Source organism: Myripristis murdjan, chromosome 12, assembly GCF_902150065.1.
Source record: "Myripristis murdjan chromosome 12, fMyrMur1.1, whole genome shotgun sequence".
NCBI classification, from domain to species: domain Eukaryota; kingdom Metazoa; phylum Chordata; class Actinopteri; order Holocentriformes; family Holocentridae; genus Myripristis; species Myripristis murdjan.
This window is the reverse complement of record NC_043991.1, coordinates 6,827,001-6,850,636: the sequence shown is the minus strand read 5'-3', so window position 1 is coordinate 6,850,636 and position 23,636 is coordinate 6,827,001. Positions and strand designations below refer to the sequence as shown.

General features: G+C 40.4%; 1 protein-coding gene across 1 annotated transcript; it reads left to right on the top strand.

Moving 5' to 3' along the window:
- The first annotated feature begins 458 nt into the window (after positions 1 to 458).
- On the top strand, positions 459 to 19,906 carry LOC115369222 (T-box-containing protein TBX6L-like). Its single transcript, XM_030065784.1, has 11 exons — positions 459 to 496; positions 2,511 to 2,753; positions 3,199 to 3,224; positions 13,926 to 14,073; positions 14,368 to 14,470; positions 15,449 to 15,613; positions 16,400 to 16,546; positions 16,917 to 16,993; positions 17,248 to 17,327; positions 18,207 to 18,411; positions 19,453 to 19,906. The coding sequence occupies exons 1-11, from the start codon at positions 459 to 461 to the stop codon at positions 19,904 to 19,906; spliced, it is 1,686 nt and encodes a 561-aa protein (XP_029921644.1).
- The last annotated feature ends 3,730 nt before the right edge of the window (positions 19,907 to 23,636 follow it).

Below are 23,636 nucleotides of genomic sequence, written 5' to 3'. Positions count from 1 at the left end.
GTGTGGGTGCTGATCTTTTCTGAGAAATAAGATTTTTAGATTAGATTTTTTTTTTAGATTAGATTTTTTTTTAGATTTTCTTTTTCCTGAATGCCGTCTTCCCACAGAAAACGTGACAAACAACGTGACTTCTTATTTTTTTTTTAAGCAAGTAGTAAAAAGTTTTAAAAAAAGTGAATCTCAAAATGATACTTTATTTGAAACATAAAAGTACATGAAAAAAATGCACGATGCATATTCCAAAAGTATGAATATGACTGAAAGGGGAATTTAAAAAAAAAAAAAACTTGAATAATAATAATAACAATCTTTACTACTTTTTTATTACATTCTTAACTTCAGTCACTTTTTTTACACACAGAATTAAAATTCTGTGTGTGTATGTGTGTGTATGTGTGTGTGTGTGTGTGTGTGTGTGTGTGTGTGTTTTCCGTGCAACCCTGAACTACCCAGTTGTCATGGCCAAGCCCCAAGATGACACGTTTAAGGACAGTCAGTCAGTTGCTAGGAAATTGGCGGCTGTTAAATCCAATAATTATTAAATAAGTAATAAATAAAATAAAGTTCTCAGATAGACAGTGTGATTTACGCTCACTCAGCATGTAGTTAGACCTAATGTTGCCTTTAAAACTGCTGTTGAAGTATGTTTATAGTATTTACATAAATATATATTTGGCATTTTGTGATGTCTTTCACACATAAACGCAAAAATGCAAAATCTTACCAAGATTATTTGTCTTATTTCAAGTCAAAAATGTCTTATTTCTGGTCAAAATATCTCATTACATTTAAAATAAGACATGATCACTTCAGAAGAAACTTGTTTTTAGACCATTTTCACTTGTTTCAAGTGAAAATTCACTTAAAACAAGTGAAAATTTGCTTGTTTCATTGGCAAAATTTGCCAGTGGAAAAAGTGAAAATTCACTTGAAATAAGTGAAAATTAGCTAGAAACAAGAAACAAATTTTGCCAATGAAACAAGCAAATTTTCACTTGAAACAAGTGACAGTTGTCCAAAAACAAGTTACTTCTGAGGTGATCATGTCTTACTTTAAGTGTAATGAGATATTTTGACTAGGAATAAGACAAATATTCTTGGTAAGATTTTGAGTTTTTGCAGTGAGACATATACACGTGATTTTGAGGAAATATTTGTGCTAGTTTTCTTTCTGCAATTGCATTTTTAATTCTTTTTACTTTGTTTTTTTAGTTTTACTTTTTTCACATTTTTTTTTTAAAGCTAAGCTGCTCATTTCTACGTTTGTCGTTTTATTCTGTCGATTTATGGTTATTTTCTTTTAAATATGTATTGTGTTTGAGAGAAATCCAGTGACTTTGCTCAGGTGTCACATCGTTATCTGTCCTCATAATAAATGACATTATTTTGGTACAACTTGTTTATGTCGTTCTGGGAAAGTGATCAGCTTTATCCTGCAAATAGAAGTGTGTAGTCCTCATCTACACTTCAGAAGGCAAACATGACACACACACACACACACACACACACAGCAGAGGACAGTGTGAGGAAGTGAGTCTGGCCTCAGTTAACCCTCTGTGTGTCTGCAGGCTGAGCAGAAGAGGAAGAGGAGGAGGAGGAGGAAGAGAGGAGAGACGCTGCTGCCTAGGTCAACCTGCTGAGCCAGCCAGGTGAGAGAGAGAGAGAGAGAGAGAGAGAGGCCTTTAAACAATAAAAATTACTGATCTGATGTTTAAATATATCATTTTAATAATCATAAATACAGTTTCCTTGTAAAAATTTCTGAATTTTGTTGCCACTTTTCCAGTGATTATTCTCCTATTTGCTTGCAACTCTTCTTGCAACATATTTTCCTTTTTTTTTTTTTTTTTTTTTTTTTTTTTTTTTACAAGAACTATATGATGCTTGTAAATGAGAGTGCATTTGCTAGAAGAGCTTGTGTGTAAAGTTTTCCTGTTTGTGGCTGCCGCAAAAGTGGAAGTGAGACCTGCAGTTTGCAGACGTCGCTGGCTGCGGCTCGGCTTCATTACGTCAAACCTGCATCGACTGACGCGGACGGTTTGTCAGCCCAGAAATCACAGCTGGATTGCTCAACATTTGTTAAAGTGAATGTTTGATTCACGGGCCGTCACATCAGGCGACCGTCCCCTGAAAATGGAGACGTCTGGTCCCCCTTCTTCTAAAAGATTGTCGGTAACACTTTACAATAAGAGTACAACAATTAACGTTAGTTAATGCCATAATAAACATGAAGTAACAGGTAATAAACATTAAGTAACAGGTAATAAACATTAAGTAACAGTTAACTAATGTGTCTAAGAATCATGTACTAATGCTGTTCATGCTAAGGTATTAATTTATATGTTATTTAAGGGTTATTGTAGATATTATCAACATTAGTAAATGCCATAATAATCATTAACTAACAGTCAATTAACCATTACGGCATTAACTAACGTTAACTAACGTTAATTGTTGTACTCTTATTGTAAAGTGTTACCAGTTTGTCTGTGTGCTTCCCTCCTGTGCAGGTTTGTCCGGTGTGATGTGGCAGTGTGTCACTGTCAGAGCGGAGCAGCCAGCAGGGGGCGCTCTGCTGCAGCTCTGCACCACACAGGGGATCAGGCAGGACACAGGATGGAGGCCAGTGTTACTGCTGCATATGGTTCAACACATGCAGCTGTTGCATCGACTGTTACGCCTCCCAGCCGCCGGACGGTCCAGCCGATCTGCACCATGAGCTCAGGAGGCCTGGAGTCCAGCGACACCAACCGGTACCCATGTCCCATTTAGTATTTTACTCCAACAAGACACAGCCAGTTCAACCTGTCCAACAGAGAGTCCAAGACGCCACCCAGCACCTCCTGTCCTCACCCAGCGTCCCGCTCTCCACCACACCAAACCTGCACTGTGTGTGTCCCAGACTGGGAGAGACTCATCAGCCCCCCTCAGCCCACAACACACACAGGAGGAGCAGGAGGGACAGGAGGTGGAGGAGAGGGTGAAAGACGAGGAGCAGACCAGCAGAGCAGGGCAGAAAACAGTGAAGTAGATAAATGTACACAGAGTTTTGTTTTGGTGCGAATGAGCCACTTTTCCAGAACTTGAAAATGCTACAGTGGACAGAAAACAGTTTGAGACGAAAATGTAGTTTTCACATTTGTCCATTCTCTCCCCACACAGCATCTCTTTTGACCCCGTCTCCTCTCTCTTGTCCAGGTCAGTTGTTCGGGGCAGCGTGTCGCGTCAGTCGGCACACGGCACGGTGAAAACCAGCCGTGGCAGAAAATGTCACTCATGCCGCTGAGAAGCCCTGTGCCACTGGCCGATTAATCACAAAGCCACACAAAGAGAAAACAACATAGGCTTTATCTATTTAATATGCGAAATAGAGGTTTGAATTTGTCCTTTATTGAATTATTGACCTATAAACTTGTTTGTTGTGCATTATAAGAGTGCATGACACAACTCAGAAATCAATATTTTTAAGGTTTAAAAAAATATGTATATAGCCAGTATGATGTCAGCCCAAAGATCCTGCTCCTGCTGAGACATTTGGCCTCATAAGCAAAATAAAAAGTGAAGCTGCTGTGTTTGTTGCCTGCAGCGTTGGGACCCGAGCTCTGGTTTGTGTCACCGTCATGATCATGTGACTTTTTATTTTTTTAATTTATTTATTTTTTTTTAAATCTGTCCCACACTGGTCCTGAGCTGCTCCACACATCTGCAGTTGACCAGAAGAGGGCGATAAAGGTCCTCACTGCCGACATCAGGACAAACCTGTGACTGAGACTGAGGTCAGATCTGTTGGAGCGTCATACAGTTTTTATTTTTATCATTATTACCCGTCAGCAGTGAGCGTTTGTTTACACTTTCTCCATAAAATATTGAGGCATTTGCTTTGTTCTCTCATCCGTTCTGTGCGGATGGACGTCAGCCTCATTCACGTAAAAACTGTCATAATCGTGAGAAATGCATATCTGCATTAGGCCTTGGAAGCACAGATCCACTCTCCTGATTTATTACATTTATTATGATCATATTGTTGATTATATTAACGTATCAGCCACTGATACTGGATAGCTGCTTTCTTAGAGCATTTTTTTTATTATTGTTTGTGAAAATAAAAATGGAAATGGGACGCTATATGTTGCTAAACAATGGCACTAGTTTCTATTTGATATTTGATTTTTCAATTTTTTGTTTTTATTTTTATACTTGAACATGTTTAAAAAAAAAAAAAGACAGGGATAAACAAACAGAAGTATGACATGTAAACAATATGAGCAAACAAAAGCTAAATTGACCGATTGTCAACCGAATAATATAGTTCATGTTCAAAAGGGGTAGGAAGAAGCCAGAAGCTTTTCAAGTCCTATCCCTTCATACTGGCTGTGTGACTCAAAAACAACAAATCATTGTTCTCTGCTCAAATCCAATCATCCTGAAAAAAAAGGTTAAAAGAAAAAGAAAAAGAAATAAAAAAGAAAGTTGAGAAAAATAAATAAATAAATAACTTTTGAAAAAAAAAATGATAATATGTGACTGAAACAAACAAACAAGAAAAACAAGATTTCGGGTAGAACTGACTGTGGACAGGCACAGCAAAAATAAAACAAAACAATACAAAATTCACTGTTACATACCATATTTTTTGAGTATTGAATTCCTGAATGTTTTCTTTAGTTCAAAGATGTTCGGTCTGCATTGCGTGCCGTTTCATACTCTTAGATCAGATTACACATTAAAGATCCGTTGCTTTGGAAAACAGGATTTTCAAGTTCTGGGGTTACGACAGATGTGAGAAGTTAATTAAAATTCAGGAATATTGATTACTGGTTACCCACATATGTGACATAACAGAACATAGTATGACTGCGACATGAATACCACACTGGCTTGTCTGGATTTGTGATTACTAATGTGTTTTTTGTCAAGACTGGTAATTTAATGGTGATGGACCTCAGTGAAAACATTATAGGTGGATAAAAAAAGGAGATAAAACATTTAGCTCATTATTAAATGTGAATTTAGTAATCACAAGATATTTGGAATTGATTTATTGTATTTATAATGTGATTTGCTAATGTTATAAACTGTAATTTAAGCCCAAGGAACAGCTCTGTAAGTTTTTAAAAGCCGATTTTCAATAATTTCTCCATGCTCTCACTCCCCTCTTAGCATTTCTGGGAAACTTCACCTTTTAATGTTATTTCTGCAAGTCACTGTATGTAAATGCTTTTTGTCGGCTGCACTACCGGGACCGTCCTGAAGCCGCCCTTTCTGAGAGTTTTGCCTCTGCTCCTCGCAGAAACCACACACAGTTTCGTTGGATGGAAACTATGCTTAGGCTGCTAGAATTAACTGCATGTTTCATGTTTTGCGAGGGCATCATCGGCCATGCAGGACAAAAATGTTTCCAAGAAAATGGTGGAAGATGAATTTCATTTTGTTTTGTACTTTCCTTTATATTGTGATTTAAGGAATTCTCTCTTTGAATCAATTCAGTTAAAAAATCCTGATATATTTTGGAAATATGAAGGTGAGATTCTGTGCTGGTTGTTTGAAAATTATGTTTTTGCTTTGGCGGCGGCAAAGTATTTTGTATCCTGTATGACAAACGTCTGTCTTCATAGGTTTTGTTATGTTTTGCTTTGGTCTGTAGTGTGTCACGTGGCTATTGTGGATGTCATTGTGGAAGTATTATTTGATAAATGTACTGATCAGTGTCTAATAAGCCCATGAGGGCTGGGCACCAATCATGGTGTTTGACACTTAAATAAACAGATCAATCAATCAATCAATCAATCCAAGCAAATATCACCATCAAAGGACAAAGGCACCGGTGTTCATGACAAATAACATCATTTTGTTAAGGGCTCAGTGGCATTGGCATTAGAGCTGACTTCATTTATTATTAACACTCCAGATTTATTAAACTGCACCTTCCTGTAACCAAAATGTCCCACGCTGATCTCCACAGATCAGCATGGGACTGAATTAAAAGGTTACTATATATATAATAACCTTTTAATTCACTGTTTAAATGTCTCTTCTGGCATTAATTCCTTATATTCCATATTAGCGCATATCAAATCAGATAATGTGTGATATGCATGTGTAAACAGAATAATTCAAAGAAGTTGCAATTGACTTTTTTTCTTGTCTTTGTGTGTGTAATCATCTTGTGAATTTTCATAGTGATATCTGAAAGTAAAATGTTGAACCCCATTCACCTGTGTGTTAAAAACAGTGTTTTTTGGTAATATGTGGTCATAAATAGGTGATTTTCAAAAGTTTCCACCAATGGGATTTCTTGGGACTTTTTTTCCCCTCACTCAGGACAAACTGAGGATACAAAATCAGTTGAGTTTGCTTCTCTTGCAATTTGTCCTAGTTTTTTTCATAAAATGACTGGACTACATAGGGGATGTAGGATCTCACTGCAGACATGAAAGAGATAGACAGACAGTAACATCTAAATAAATAAAAAAATTTGGACACAAGTGAATTAAAAAAAAAAAAATCTTAGGTTTGAGAAACAACCAAAAATGAAACTTTGACTTGTGTCATTACGTGTGTCCTTCACACGCTCATCATCCAAACAGGCCGCAGAGCCGTGGCCTTTGAGTCTGGGGCTGCACCTGTGTCAGAGTGGTGTAGCCCCGCTGGCAAAGAAGAGGCAGTCTTGTTGTCTTACAGCGAAGATCAAAGTGTCACCACAGAGCGCTTCAAGTGGTTGTTGGAGGTGGGGAAAGTGTTACTAACTCACTCCTCTTCCACCCACTCGCTCGGCGGCGTGACACGGAGGGTTTTAGGTTGATGACTGATGGTAAAGCTTCACTCGTCCCGCCCGGCGCCGCCCGTCAACTCCAAAAACACAAGGCCGCCTCTCCGACCTTTGACCTGCCACCGCTGAGATCGTGCACTCCTGCATCTTGTAGCAGCAGATTAAGAGCTAACTTGTAGAAACTGCAAACCACACTGTTTCCTGTGTTACTTTTACATGTTTTTTAACTGCAGCAGAACTGATGCTCTACAGAAACATGCAGGCAGACGTCATGCAGATGAAACGCCGTCATGAGTTTCGCTTCAACGCCGTCTCTCATGACTCGATAAGATGTATTTCTTTTGGAGCACATTTGTTGCATCTGTCATTAGAGAAAGAGCCATTTTTGTTTATTTTTGTGCATATTTGTTTGGTTTTAAGTGAACCTCCCACCACTAGGGGGAGTAGTGCCGCTCCCAGTTAGACAGAGGTGACATAAACCAGTGGTTCTCAACTTTTTTTTTTTTTTTTTTTTTGATAATGTACCCCTTTGATATATCTATTTTTTGCAGACCAGTCCAGTCCAGCTCCATCAGCGTCTGAAACAACAACCTGATACTAATAATAGCTTCTTGGCTCTGTTTTTGCTTCTTTTTCTCCTCTTCCTCCTTGTTTTCAGCTGCGTCGCTGCCACGTTTCAACCACAAATCCATTTTCTTCATTTTGAACAAACATCCTCACTCGACGACCACAAACACACACATCTGACACCCTCAGGAAACCCGGAGGGAAAACTGAACATAAGATGTGGTTTATCAAACTCACATTTGCATTTTTATTGAACTTATTACGGCATAGACTAGTTATTTTAGGGTTTATAAGAAATTTTAGGAATATAGGAACTAGTTAAGTTAACATTTTTAAAAGATCTCACGAAGGCCTACACCCTGCAGTACTTCAACGCACCCCTAGGGGGACGCACACTCCGTTTGAGAACCACTCAATGGGTTCCTTTGCACAGGTGCTGCTGATTTTTAAGAAGCAGAAGGTTTTTTGACCATGCAGTATTGATTTTGCGAGTAAAGATAATGTTTCTTGTTTATTATTGGGCATAAGCTGGACTTACTACAGAGAAAATGATTGCACGTTGTTTTGGAAACTACAGACTGTAAGAAATAAATCACATTGCTATTGGAAACAGTGGACACTGTCATTTTGCATGGATCTAAAAAAAAAACCATCACCTTTTTTTAATGGGCAAAGGGGTCACTACAGTGAGGGTGCTGTGGCTGTGACCTTTGACCTCTTTTCTATCTGCTGCTTATACTGTAATATGTAATGTTGGTGATCTAAAAACGGAGGCTTTAGTCTGATATTGCATTTATTCTAAATCATTCTGGATAAAACTGTAAACCGAATGCCTGAAATGGAGTTAAAAATGTGATAATACTTCGTTTACAATAACAGTATGGCAGTGCTCCCCCCATCTCATTTACCATGACCAGATTTATGAAGTGGTAATAACTTTTGCTACTTGAACTTGACCCTGCAGCATGCTTAAAGGAGGCAAGCGGTGACACACGCCTGCGGCAGAACCAGAGCTGAATTCCACCTTCGAGCCTGAGGTTGATTTAAGCCGAGGAGAAATATTTCAACATGTCCGCACTTGGAGCAGGAAGGCCTCGTGGGAGCAGAAAACACAGTCTAGTGTAAGCAGAGGTGAATCAGTGACATCAAATGATATGGTGATATAGTGTATGCATCTACACACACACACACACACACACACACACACACACACACACACACACCATGACACTGTGTCCAAGTTTGAAAACACTTGGAAACACATTTACAAACACCGTAATGACGGGTTTATGCAACCTTTCATAATTATTTTGTCATTTTTCATTTTGAATTCAGTGCTCACATCATTAGAAAGAAGAAGAAGAAGTGGAAACTTTTACAAATTTTACAGATTGTTCATCTATCTGAGAATTCTTTGACTAATCGTGTCACTTTATTATTGTTCTTAACAGCTTTGTCGCAAAGAAGAACTCCCAGAGCTAGACAAAGAAAAAAAAGACCAAAAAAAGCAAAAGCATGGGCGAACAAATCAACAAATTTTGGTGTTAAAGTCGAGACGAAATGATAAATGCCTTTTTAACCATTTTTATATCACATCCTTGGTCATATTGTGTGCCTAGTTACTGATATCCCCCCCCCCCAAAAAAATCAATTTCCATATCATGTGCTTAAGTAGGCGTGACATCCGCCTGTCAATCAGTCGTCTGCTTTGTGTCTGAACATGCACACACACCTGCCTGGGCTGGTACATGCAGGAAAGGCTACACACAGGAGTGAATCCACAGCAAGAGCACCAGGGGCCGCAGTACAGACTAAAATAAATGTAAACACCGGTCTGCCTCTTTTTTTCCTAAACATGGGCTCCTGGGCTGTTGAAACGCAGAGTTTCAGAGCTCCTCCATGTTTGCCACCACCCACAAAAAAAAAAGTCATACAACCAAAGTCCAGGCTGAATAAATGAATGAATGTGTCGCTGAACTCTTAGCCATTCAAAATGTCAGACTTTATTGTCAGTGAATGTAGGCAAACTGCAAATCAGATGAGAGCTGCCTGGATGGAAGTCCCTTCTCTGCTGGGACGTCCTGCAGGAGCCAAATCTGGATGATTTATCTGAGATTTTGCACATTTTAGAAAGCCGTCCTCGATTGAAATAGGATTTTCTTATCATTTTTAGTGGCATAATCATGATTTGTTTTACCAAGAATTATCAAACATGTTGGTTCCTGCAGTGAAACAAGCATCATTGAGGTTCGACTGGTCACTTTCCTTCCTGAGAAAAGCCCTTTTCCTTTTCTGAGTGAAAATATGAATGTATTACCCTGGAACATTGCCAGAGTCAAATAAGATTACAATTTTATGGAAGCAAAGCGAATCAAAAACACAATTTCATCCTAGAGGCCCAAAATCAATATGCAGAGACTGCACACATCAGCTCCATATCCTTTGTAAATCATCTGTGCTTTTAAAAACTTGTATAATTTATTTTAAGCATGTTGCATCAATCATTTTATTATAGAAGCTCTGTTGTTCGGTTATTAAATAATCTCAATCTGGAGTGAAAATCTGCAAGTTTAGAGCGCTGTGAGAGTTTTTGTGTCACTTTCTCCAAGCATTCAAAGCACATCAAGCAAAGCAGGATCAGGAAAATTCAAATTGTACTATTAAATGAAGACTAATATGCCTTGGGGGAAACTATTGATCTATTATTGAAACTATAGTCAATTAATTTTCTGTCAACTGAGAAATCAATAAATCTACCAGTCATTTGAGCACTAAATCACCCCCTTCGACTCTTCATCGACCACATGGGGTCACATATGAAACTAGAGGGTGTCAGGGCCTCTTGCTTGCCTTTAAAGGAATATTCCAACATTTTGGGCAAAATACTATTTTTCCGACTTACCCAGACTGAGACAAGGTGTTGGATGCCATTTTCTCCTCTGTACGTCCACTGGTTCGGTTCCTATGGGTAGCATTTTGTGTTAGCTTAGCATAAAGACTTGAAGTCTATGGGAGTCATTAGCCTGGCCAGGAACTCTGAAGCTGTCTTTGCTTCTGGAAGCCGGAGTGCCTCAGGATTGTAGGTCAGAATATATCTGCTAATCCCCCTGCAGCGTCAGCACCGACTAACACACACACAAGAAGGCAGATCGTCTCTGTTTTGGCCCTCCAGCTTCACTAAAGCGGTGTTTTCCATGTTGAAAGTGCAGATTGTCATGTGTGATCTGGAGCTGCATGGTGTCATGGTGCATCGTCTTCAGAGAGGAAGTGTGAGCTGTGTGGAGTCGAGGTTGTGTGGGCGTGCACAGGCTCCTCGAGGGGCTTTAAGTCATGTGGCGGTTCAGCGAGGTGAGGTGCGGCTGCAGAAACACAAAAAAGTTCAAATTGACCGGCTTCATGTGGACGGCTGCATGAGTCTTACTGACGTCTGTGATGTGATTCTCACACAGAGCCGCTGGGCCAGTTTCAGTCGTACCACCATTTTCATTAAGTGGATGATTTTTCTGGACCTGAGTGAGAATCACTTAAAATTAATGGATTTAAAAATAAAGGTAGAATACCGGCTGAGTTTAAGTGACTTTACAAAGCAAATAAAATTCATTCTGCCTTAAAATATGTATTTTTTAAAATTATTATTATTTTGTTAACACAAGCGTGCGTTTTCCTCTTTTTTTTATTGTTCTGAGAAATTTAAATAATTTTCTTCTCCCTATTAAAATGTATATAGTTACACTTTTTAAATTTGCTCAATTTCTTATGTCTGTATTTATTGAGGTAATATTTACTTTTTTACAGCTAGAATTAATGCACATATTTATACATAATGCACTTTTTTTTTTACACATTTCTAATGCACATATTTTTTATATTTCTTATTTCTCATAATTTCACTTATGCTGATAATATATTCTTCTCTTGAGAATTTGAGCAACTGCAGCTGTCCCAGTTTCCCCTCGGGGATCAATAACGTGTCTCTGATTCTGATTCTGAAATTTGTGTCGAGAAAATGTTTGATTCATGTAAAATTTTGGAAGTAAATAAAGGAACAGTTATACCAGTTTGAAGTTGTTTCTGCTTTTCTGTAAGAATGCAGCGTGGCTTTAAGATGGATTACCATTTCAAATTGCTTGTTTAAGTGCCTGTTTTTCTGTGATGAAGGTTGGATCTGATTGGCCAGCTGCCGGCCCTGCAGCCCTCCCTGCCTCGCGAACAGGCCGTGAAGTGCTGGCTCCACCAGAGAGCCCAGGCTCGTCCCGGGACACTTATGGCCCTTTTCCATTAGTATCTACTCGGCTCGACTCGGCTCGACTCTACTCGCCTCGACACGGTTTAGGTGGTTTTCCATTACAATTGAGTAGCACCTCGCAGTGGGTGGAGTCGCCGGCGCACCGTCCAGCTCCCTCTGGATTCTTTGGGCCGCCACCAAGCTCAGAAAAGTCTCCACGTCTTTATTTGACCGCGGTCGCGGTTTGCTTGCCATTTTCCGACTTTGACAACTTCACTGACGATCAATGCGCACGGCCGCTGTTGCCGTCTTTTTTTTTTCTTTTAAATGTCGGGTTTTGTTTTCGTGCGGGAGTCGCTCTCGTCACTCCCTGTCCAATCAGTTGCCTGCACGGCGTTTACGTCACATTTTCAGCTCGACTCAGCTCGACTCAGCTCGCTTGGAACCCCGGCTGAGTAGGTGCTAAATGGGACCCGCTAGCAGGTACTACGACCTAATGGAAAAGCTCTTAAACCGAGTAGAGTCGAGCCGAGTCGAGCTGAGTAGGTACTAGTGGAAAAGGGGCATTAGGTGAGCACGGGGGCGGGGTGGCGGCAAATGGCCTCGCAGGATAAACCGGGACGGGCCGCCATTGTCAAGGCCAGACCCCAACTCCAATCACCCCCTGCAGCCCCCCTTCATCCTCTCAATACACAAACCCAGATATCAGGACTGGAGAAGCTGGTCTTCTGGGTTGTTTTCGTTTTTCTTTCTCCTCCTCAGCTTAGACTGAGAGATTAAACCAGAGAATAATTCCCCAAATACAATTCTCTAAATACAATAACCATCGAGTCTCAGATCAGATTTGGATAGCAGCAACTAGTTCATAGCAACACTTGTGTTTTTTAATCAGAATTGTTAGAATAGACATCCATAATGTGATGTTTGGAGCCTGTGGATCTGCTCAGAACAGGAAGGCCAGACAAACTAAAAGAAATCAGTAAAAAAAAAATGACATGCTGGCAGGGTAACAGAGAGCATCTTGCTTCTATCTTGTAAGCAACAAGTTTATTATCATTCATGAACACCAATGAAATAACAAAAAATAGGTACGAGAAACATTTTTTTTAACTGAAATAAAAATGAGGCTTTACCTAAGAAAAAAAGATATCTACTCAAACTGTGTGGTGTGTTACAAAATAAACTAAAATAAACCAAAATTGTAGAGAAACGTCTTTAGTTTTTATCTCTGTCAGTTTATTTGATCTGTCCTAAGTGACTATACTTTTTTAAATGGTATGATCTTACGTTGAGTTTTTATTAGACAATATTTTTTCTGATCTTGTTGAGTCTCGACAAATTCTCCATGTTACAAAATAAGACTAAAACTGAAACTGAAACGAATGTAAACTAAACAAAAACTAAGCATTTTCAAGACATAGAAAACTAAAATAAACCAGCAAACCTGCTTTAAAAACCAATTATAACTAAGCTGGAATGGAAAACAGAGTCAAAATGAAATTAAAAAAATAAAAACTGATGAAAACTACAAAACTAAAATCACCCAATCACACAAACCAACTATGTTAAGATGCACGGTTGTCTGTTACAACGATCAAAAATATAAAACTTGAGGACCACATGGTTTTGCAGTGCCACCAGTCTCCACTCACTTTAACGGAACAAAAGGAGACTGTATACCAACGATGGCATGTCTGCACACAATGCCGTAGTACGAGGGCATTTTTACATCAAAGGGCTCCAGACTCCAGGTAAAACGGCCCTACCTGCCCCCTCATTTTGCCCCGGCCACACCCACTCGGCTGCCTCGACCCCTCCCTGTGTGCTGTGGCCAATCAAGTTCAAGGGTCAGACCTTCTGTGCCTAAAAACATGAGGACATGGTCAGAGGAGAGCATCTGGAGGTTTGACTCTGGTGTGTGCAGGGAGAAAACAGGAGATAGCGCTGATAATATTTGAGTTTGGAGCAGATACAAGACTCTGCCAGCTGTTTCTGTTGGTGGTGAGAAGCTGAGGACTCAGTAAAATGCAACACATCACTGGTGAGTTTAATCTTTAAAGCTCTGTTCAATTTAAATGTGATCTTCTTAGGCATGGAAGTGCAATGGGCTGCTATATGCCTTTTGGTGTTAATAGAGAGAAATGCACTGATGTGGTTTGTGCATTTAGTCATGCAAGACATGTGAAAGAGAGATTTTTGTATTTACTCGACGTTCCCTGTGTTTTAAGTCTGTTTTGTGCCAGTTTGAACTTCAAATATCAGTATCACTCAGTATGTTTCAGCACTTCTGATGATAAACCATTTTTCATGACAGATTTTTGCAGAACTGTAAACGTTTGTATTTTCTCGTCTCTGCCTTCGTAGCCTCCAGTCCCGTCCCCGGTGTGCCCAAGTCCCCTCCGGTGGCCGACTCATACCAGCAGGGCTGCATCAAGATGACGCTGGAGAACGCTGATCTGTGGAAGGCCTTCCACAGCATCGGCACAGAGATGATCATCACCAAGCACGGGAGGTAAACATCACCGGCACTGTTAGCCAGCCGCTGCAGGAAAGTGGCTTCATTTTGAAAAGAAAAAAAAAAAAGAAAAGCTGCTAGAAAAAGTTGTCTAGGCTTCGGATAATAATGCTCAATGAGAAGATGAAAGTGCTTAATATGCTGTGCCTGAGATGTTGATATAAATTAATGACTGGTTACTCTGGTGTGTCCTGCAGCAGCTTCCATCTTTACATCTTATCTGCTCTCTCAAGAGTATCAGGCTGCACTTTCAGCAGTTCAGCTGTTCATAACCAGTGTTTGTGTGTCCAGGAGGATGTTTCCGCACTGCAACATAAGTCTGTCTGGCCTCCAGCCGTACGCCAACTACGTCATCATGGTGGACATGGTTCCTGTGGACAGCTTCAGATACAAGGTAATGCCACGTACATGGACTTTAAACTGACTTTTTGTTCGGTTTTATTAGAAGACTGAGAGACTAAAACCACCAGATTATCAGCGTTATCTAAACCCAGCAGCCTGCAACCAGATCACAGCCAAAGCAGACATCGGCCTGCCCACACCGGGCCGTTCACTGCAGCCGTGCATATCAAAGCCTCTCATCACTTCCTGTTTGTGCACCCCCAGCTGGATGCCCAATCAATTTGCATCCCTCCCCATTCCTACCAGAGAGAATGGGGAGCAATCAGCCTTCACATCAACAGCTCTGGCCCATTTGGCCCACTCATATCTATTAGCACACACATGAAAAGAGAGAAGTTCATGCATAAAGGCAGGAAAACAATTTAAATTCAAAAACCTGTTGTTTTTTTTTAAATAGTGACATGCTGTTTTAGGATTTGATGAAATGCCTACTGTTTGTTAAAGGGGTTTTGTTGGATCAGTATTTAGAATGCCTGATGATTATTTTATTGCTCACAAAACTATTGGGGGTGCAGTCTTTAATGTCCCCAAACATGCAGACCACCACTAACAAATATCAAGCAGGCAGCCTCAGTAACCAAAGGCCAGCTAAAAATCTACCTTTTTTATTTAACTAACGTTCTATTTTGATGCCAGTTTGCTTTTTTGATTATTGTTTCTAACTTATGTTTTCACTTCTATTTGTGTAATCTGTGTAAAATCTTCAAGCACTTTGAAGTGAGCTTCATTGATTTATATTTTAATTTTTCAGTTAGTAAACTAACTAACTTTGCACATGAAATTATGACAAAAACAACACACAAAGGCACAGTAAGGATCACCACACAAGGTTTCAGGCACCACAGATCTCAAACTCAGTCATTACTGGGGAGAGATAATCGAAAATAGTCTTTATGCGTTAGATAGAGTTCTAACCAAAATGTCCCGGGGGCCTCACACTTGGTAACGTCCTCCTCCTCCTCCTCTGCAGTGGAATAAGGAGCAGTGGGAGGTCGCGGGGAAAGCAGAGCCCCAGCCGCCGTGTCGGACCTACCTGCACCCGGAATCCCCTGCCATGGGAAGCCACTGGATGAAACAGGCGCTGTCCTTCCCCAAGATGAAGCTCACCAACAACACCTTGGACCAGCGAGGGCACGTGAGTAAAATGTCATTCTGCTCGAGTCTTACCAACCAGCAGTGGTGGAAAGAGTACTACAAACTGCTGCTCCGGTAGAAGTACTATTACTTTGCTGATGTTTTACTGCAGTAGAAGTAGAAGTTGTGCAGTAAAAATCTCCTGCAGTAAAAGTAAAAAGTGACTGAGCTCCTTTTTCCAAACAGTAAATGTGTTAGCTGGGATCTTTTCCATGCAGTTAGAAAAGGAGGAGAGAACACGCTGCACACTACATGCTTTTAAAGGGGTATTACACTAAAACTGAAGTGAGGACTCTGTAGACTCAGCTGACAAAATGTGGAATAAGCACATAATATGATAGTTGAGTCTGCGTGGTTTTCATTGCCAGGCCAACTCACTGACATTTCCCCCCTTTTTCCACACTTATTCCATATTTTCGCCAGTTGAGTCTAAATGGTTTGTGCTTCTATCAATCATCTGCGGTTTTTCATGGTGCAGCTTTTATTGTGAAATTTGGACATTCAAACCATCAAAACAGAAGCAGGTTCTCATCTTTGCTGACTGAACTTTTATTGTGAAATGTTCCACAATCTGTCACTGATCATTTGTTCTCTGTAATGGATCTGATTTAAAATGTAGTGAAGTAAAAGTAAAATTACTGACTTTAAAAAAAAATACTTTAAAAATAAGTACAAGTGCACAAAAAGTCAATCAATTACAGTAACACGGGTAAATGTGATTAGTTATTGCACCTCCACTAACCTGAGCTCTGCATTCTGCTCTCTCTCTTCTCTCTCCGCTCATTAGATCATCCTGCACTCCATGCATCGCTACTATCCCAGGTTTCACGTGATCCAGGCCGACAGTCCGTACACCGTCCGCTGGGGCCCCTTCCAGACCTTCTCCTTCCCCGAGACGTCCTTCACCGCCGTGACCGCGTACCAGAACCCCAAGGTGCCCCGAGCTTTACGAAAAACCTTATTTCAATAATACATGGGCTGTAATGATGAATAAAACAGTTCTGCTCAAACAGGCAGGAACAAATTGGAAACTCAATGCCAAAACAGTCACCTATATTCTTAATTACAAAGTTAAAAAGCACATTCTTTTTCCAGTAATAGTAGGTGAAACTGTGATTTTTTTTTTCTTGTGCTCTTATTCTGAGTAATTTACAATGAGGTAACAGTGGAGGTTCAGGTTAAAGATGTAACTTTTTGCCTAATAGCGTGTCTCTTTGTCCAATAAGCCACACTGCCAAGGAAGATCTTCAGTTCTTCAGCACAAACCAAACACTTTAATGATGATGTTCTTGCTTTTTTTTCAGATCACCAAATTGAAGATTGATCACAATCCCTTCGCTAAAGGATTCAGGGAGGGAGGCACCCATTCCCACAGCAAGAGGTTGGCCTTGTTTTTTTTTTTTGCTTTTTTTTTTGACAATTTTAGTAAGTTAGAAATACGTAATAAATCTAATCTACCATGCCAATTTGGACAGGAGCTATAGTAATTTAAGTTTTGCTTGACTTAAATAAAAAAGCCAAAAAAGATAAAGATAAAAAGCTCATTTGTCAGTTAGTCCTAATATATACAAGAAACAATTGGAAAAAAGTTGTTTAAAAAAAAAGCTTTAAGTGTTTTTATTCTCTTTTTCACAGGTGTCGTTCAAACGGGGGTCCTAACAGTGCTGCAAAGAGAGCCGCAACAGAGAGGAAAGCCACATGCAAAAGTCCTTCAGGTAAGATTTTTTTTTTTTTTTAATTATAATTTTTTTTTGGTCTGATGAAGAGTTGCCCGAAACATGGTTCAGAGTTTTTGGTGCAATAAATTGAAAGCCTGAGGTGTGCGGAGCTTTGGTTTGTTTGCTTGTGTTTGGCTCAGCACCAGCCCATCATGCTGGCATTTCCAGTTTGCAGGTTTTTGGAATTAGCATATTCAAAAATACATGACCTCAAACATGCCTGTAATTTAATTAAAGAAAAATGCTGCTTGTTTTCATCCAAGGTTTTGCCATCATGATGAGTGATTATAATAAAAAAATTAAATACATTTTGCATACATTATGTAGATCTTCACCTTCACATCACTGGAAATGCTGCTGTCCAAAAAACAGACCAAAATAAATAAATAAATAAATAAAGAGCCAATGAGATATGCCACTTAAAATGATACATTTAATATTGCAATATATGCAGTTTTCAGGCCATGAATAATAGGACAGTGGATATACAGTATATTGTCACCACTACAGTGTGTGTTACTGCATTGAAATGAAGTGTTTTAATTGTTTGTTTGTTTGTTTTTCAATTAATTTGTTGGAGATTAGTGATGAAATTTTCAACAAAATCAACCTTCACAACAGTAAAAACCAGGGAAATAAAGGCTTGGGCCTAAAGCTGCTGGAATTATCCTTTAAGTTAATTACAAAAAAAAAAAAAGCTTTATGAACATACTAATGAAAACAAACCTAGTCATCAGATAAAGCCAACTTTAATAAAATAAACCCGAACCTTAAGACACTGGTATGTTGAGATAAATGATGCTATTCATTTATATCAACATACCAGTGTCCCTCTACTCCTGTGCATCCTGATTAAACGCTGTATTTCCTTCCCAGGCCTCCAGAGGCTGCCCTCCTCCTCTCAGTCGGTGGAGGCGAGGAGCTGCACAGAGGAGCCGCTGAAGGGGGGTGACCTCTCACCCTGGGCCGTGGAGCAGGACCCGTCCGAGAGCCTCCACGCGGAGCCCCTGGAGCTGCACGGCCAGGACTACGGCTGCGAGGAGCAGATGGTTCCTGCATCCATGACCTACCAGCCCTGCAGGTATGGTGGGAGGAGATGAGAAAAGATAAGATAAGATAAGACGGGATTTTAGTGCTTTGATGAGCTCTGTTGGCGAATTGGATGGCCACTGCAGGAAACAGCAGTAAGATATCACAGGAAAGCAGAATATAAACAGAGATATAGAGCAATAAATGAGACAAACATATAAAACTGACCATTTCAGCATTAAAACATATGAAGTGCAGTGCAGTGTTAAAAGAGTATAATAACAGCAGTAAACCTTAATGTGGCAAAGAAAGCATGAAGGTAGAGTAATATGCATAATATGAAAATGTAACATTATAATGAACAAACATGCAATACTCAATTTGAGGAAAACATAATCTAATGTAAAATATATGCAGTATTAGTAATGATGTTTCCTGTGGACAATGTGTGTTTGCGGGGGGGGGCTGGATATGGCCATTTTTTTCAATCAATCAATCGTTGTTGCTTAGAACCATCACTTGTGTTCAAAGAAATTTGTTTTGTTCTGCGATATCAACAGGTGGTGATATAATATAGTGTTTTTTTGGGTTTTTTTTGGATGGATTATTAAGAGGGGGTGGGATCAGATAAGTTTTACTTCCTCCCACTCCTTTTCAGACATGAGAATGGGATCTATGTCTTTGGTTAATTTAATTTTTTTTTCTATTTATATATATATATTTTGTCTTTTCATTAATGCATAGTAATCTTGATTTTTCACATGTCTGAAATAAACAAACTAAACTAAACTAAACTAAAAAAGAAAAAAGAAATATTGCACTCAATGTGCTGATATACTGAATATCAACACTGTGATTATTTTCTGCACTCGGGCAGTTTGTGTAGCAGCACTCCCTCGTATGATGTTGTTGATATTTTTTCTGAATTAATAATTTGTTCAGTCACTAGTAAGTTGTTTCTTTACCATGCAGACGTCGCGCTGATGCAGGATGAAGGGATGAATGTCGTGTTTGCAATGCATGTAAAGGTGTTGGTCACAGTAAAGCGCCATGAAGAGGCATTCAAATTGTTCTCCATGATATTTTCTTGCAGATCTGTGGAGTATGAGCGGCTTCCATCTCCTTCCCGTGGCGTGGAGGACGGCGATGGACAGCCAAGCTACGAATCCCACGTCCCGGATGTGGCCACGCTCGCCGGGTACGACCGCTCCAGCCGCTTCAGCCTCACCAGAGACGCGGCTCATCACCAGCAACACGCCGTGCAAAATCAGGTTGTGATGCCCTTCTTCCCCCCGGCCAGCATACCAACACCGCCCAAAGTGGGTTACTCGATCTACGGCCACCAGGCGGAGCAGAGCGCTCGCCAGTGGGGGGACGTCGAGGCCGCTGGACATCACGCGGCGCACACCCACGGCCACGCCCCTCCCCATCCCCATCCCCATCCACTTGCCGCAGGCGAACGTGGCAGCCAGCAATGCAGCTACCATCACCATGGCAACCAGGCAGATTGGAGCCAGTACCCGCTCTTTTCCTACTCCTGTTGGTGAACTTTGGGTCAATATTTGCAGTGACGATGGCTCAGATCTGATGGTAAAACCCTTAAAGTTACACTACCATGAAGTCTCAGTGTCACGAATACAAGCTTTTACACCAAATACACTTTTATTTTGTGTTTTATCAGGAACCACATGACAAAATGAGGTTAACTAGTGTCACAATCTTCCAACCTGACTGAAATGGTTTTCCCACTGGGGTTTCTCAGTACAATGACACAGTGAACCTAAGTTTGACTGGTAAATTATCACACCACATACTTACACTGAGGTAAGAGACTATGCTCTGCACAGGAGGGAAACTAGCGGACGACCTGTTCACACCTCTGCTGATCGGAGCCAACAATTTACCTGGGACCGCTGCAGGGCTCAGAGCTCAGGACTGAAATGCCAATTAACCCATTTACACTGAGCTCAGTGGTCCCAGATGGTGGCGGGATTGAAGATCAGTGTAGAAGACTGAGATAAATAACTATGCTGACATCTTGAGTGACCACAGACAACTGCACAAGCGTTAGATCAAGGACACTAAATCCATATGTGCTCGCAGGATTGTGCAAATGTACCGTATGAGTGGTGTCGCTGTAATTTAAAGTTTTCTTTGTTTTTTTCTGGATTGAGTTCAAATCACTGTTTTCCTACCCTTTAGGGTTTCTAACCACAGACAGTACATGTTTAATGCATTCAGGGCAGATCTGGTGACCGTCATCTGGGAAAGGAGCACAAACTCTAATCTGCAAGCGTGATCAAATATTATCTACAAAAACCTGTCTGTGTGTGTATGTGATCTTTTAGAGAGGGATCAGTTACTGGATATCGGTGCTATGGTGTTGAGGAAATACACGTTCAAATAAAAGGAGATGTGCAGATGTGTGATCCGGTGTGGCTAACTCCTAACAATCTGTAGCTCTGATGAAGACGTTAGAGCAAAGACGACTGAAATGACTGAAAAATAAACTGGATATAAATAAATAAAATAAACTGATAGCATCTACTTTCAACAGAAATGGGGCCCCAAGTACTTAAAGAAAAGGGCTCTGAAGCACATTATTTGATTTGTTTTATTTACATTACTTGACCAGCCTTTGATTTGTTGTGTTTAGGGACTGATTCTTCTGGGCGTCGGCCTTTTGGCCAATCACAGCGCAGCATGGTGCCAGATTGAGAGCATGACATCCAATTGTGCGCTAAAAAAAATCACGTTAAAAGAGGGGTGAAAAAGCTGAGAGAGAGGATGAGGATAAAGAGTGACATGGTGTTGGCCTGTTGTTGTTTTTTTCCTAGGATGGCAATGGAATGTTTTACATTTTTGCCTGGTCATCTCATTCCATCATCATCCTAGGAAATGAAAACTGGCTGCCAACGGTTACCTTAGCCAGGGAAGGGGTGCCAGCTTTGAATGTGGTGTTTACAAATCTTACTCATTCTGCCTTTAAATTGAATTAATGCATTACTTTTTTTTTTTTTTTTGCACAAATGTTGCATACAAAATATCGAACGTTAGGACAGGAATGAAGCAGCGTAAGGGAATGATGTGTATTTCATGCAGTTGACTTAGCAAAAAGCAGGACATAAGGTCATTTTTGTGCCCTCGATGTAGTAAATTAATGGACGGTGGGGGGAGAAAACATTCTTTCCTCCTGCAGCCACTGCTGGTTCTGCAGATAAGAGACACGGGGATGAGCACTATATTCCCACAAGAGGTCAAAGACAAGCGAGACAGGGAGAGGAGAGGGGGCAAGAGAGAGAGAGAAAGAGAGAGAGAGAGAGAGGGAGAGATGGAAGAGGACACACTAAATACCCAGAGAGAGCGAGAGATAAACAGAGAAAGACGGAGCAACGAGAGAGCGTCCAAGAGCACCGACTCTGACCTGATAAAGTGATGACAGACAGATAGTGAGGAATGACTGTGACGGTCTGGCTCCGTTTCCTCCGCAGAAGGCAGGAACATCTGTGCTGTAAATGTTTTACAAGAGAGAGACGGGAGAGAGGGAGAGAGAGAGAGAGAGGGAAGCCATATCTGGGCCATTTATGAGGCTTCAGGGAAAAGATGCTGCAAAGGAATTTTCTAGAGTCAACTGGCATCTTACCAGCATTTAATTAGGAATCTGTTTTTTTTTTTGTTTGTTTGTTTGTTTTTTAACACGTCCTTCTGTGACAAGCATAGATGTGCACCTTTTGCCAGAGGGGTCAGGCCGTCACGGCGCTGCGGCAGCCCGTGAATAGCACCCCTGCAGCAGGTAGGGTGTCGTTCTCAAGGACACATCCACAGGAGAAGACGGGTTTGCTGAAACCGCCTCGTTCTTGTTACAGGATAATCTTTTTAGCCACCAGGTCTCCCTGCCAGCTGGGTAAGCCAGGCTTATCCAGGCTATCCAGGATTCCCTCCCACCTCAACATAAAATATAGTATAAACTGTAGCTTGCAACAACAGGTACGCTCCAGTTAAATTATATTACCAGAGACATGGTTATTCTCATTTAATTTAAGTCAAATGAAATGAAATTGGCCTGATTTTTCCCCCTAAAATCCTAGTCAGCACCAAAGAGATGCTCATTTTATGCAAAGGAGGGCGAGTTTTCGTTTCTGTAAAAATGCACGGATCATTCATTCCTTTTTATGGTCACCCCGAAAAGGTCAAATAACCCGGTTGGCTGCAGGAACAGATTGAATTCAAGGCAAAAAAAAAAAAAAAAAGTGTTTACTCAGCCAGCGGACTGACATGAGTTTGATTGGCAGCTGCACTGAGCGGATGACACGGAGTCAAGAGCTCCTCCAAATGTGACTGTGCCAATTACAACGCTGATTAAACCACGAGTTTAAACCTTTGCATGGTCGCGCTCTGACTTAGCGGAGTGTGACTAATAACTTGCTAAATATAGATAATCTAATGTGTGGATGCCCTTTTGGCAGCCGCATGAATCGCAGGTGTTGCTGCGAACTACAGTAAGCATACACGTGTAGATAGAGAGGAAAAAAGCTTGACTCCATTCATTTGTACATACAGCATATATTCATTATTACTTCAGTGCGACTACTTTCAACAAACATTATGTTGTATTTTCTTTGGAGTCAGTTTGACCCCATTCAGTGTTTAACATCTCGAAATACATGATTAATAACCTGTTTGACTTACATTTGGGTAAACATGAAATTAACATGATGATATGTTCTCTATGTGCTGCACACATTTGGTGCCCATCAGTGTTTTATTAGCCTCTATTTGACCCCAGGCTTTTTTTTTTTTTTTTTTTTTTTTTTTTTTAGTTGCATAAATCATATAAGAAATATCATTTTACACACATTTGTTTTAGTTGTTTTGGATGCCACTGAGGAACTATAATATTTATAATCTGCAGAAAACTCCCTGCTGCTGTAGGGACCTCACCAAACATAACCACAGCCAAACCTGTAGCAGCGCAAAACAACCAGTGATAGTTAATATGACACTGGGGAAAGGAAAGGAAAGGAAAAACATGATTCCCACAAGAACTTTGACGTATAAGATGGGTTTATGTACCTCACACATAAACTTGGGTGAATTTTTTTTATAATAATCATTTTCCGGAGGTTTACTGGGATCAAATTGGCCCCAGACCTGGAGGTTTAACTCGGTGCTCAGATTCATTTCTGGTCTCCTGCTCTTTGCTTTGTTACAGCGGCCAAATGTGTGCTCATCTTTTCACGCAACAATATGTAGGCTACGTAAATTTGTGAGCAGAAG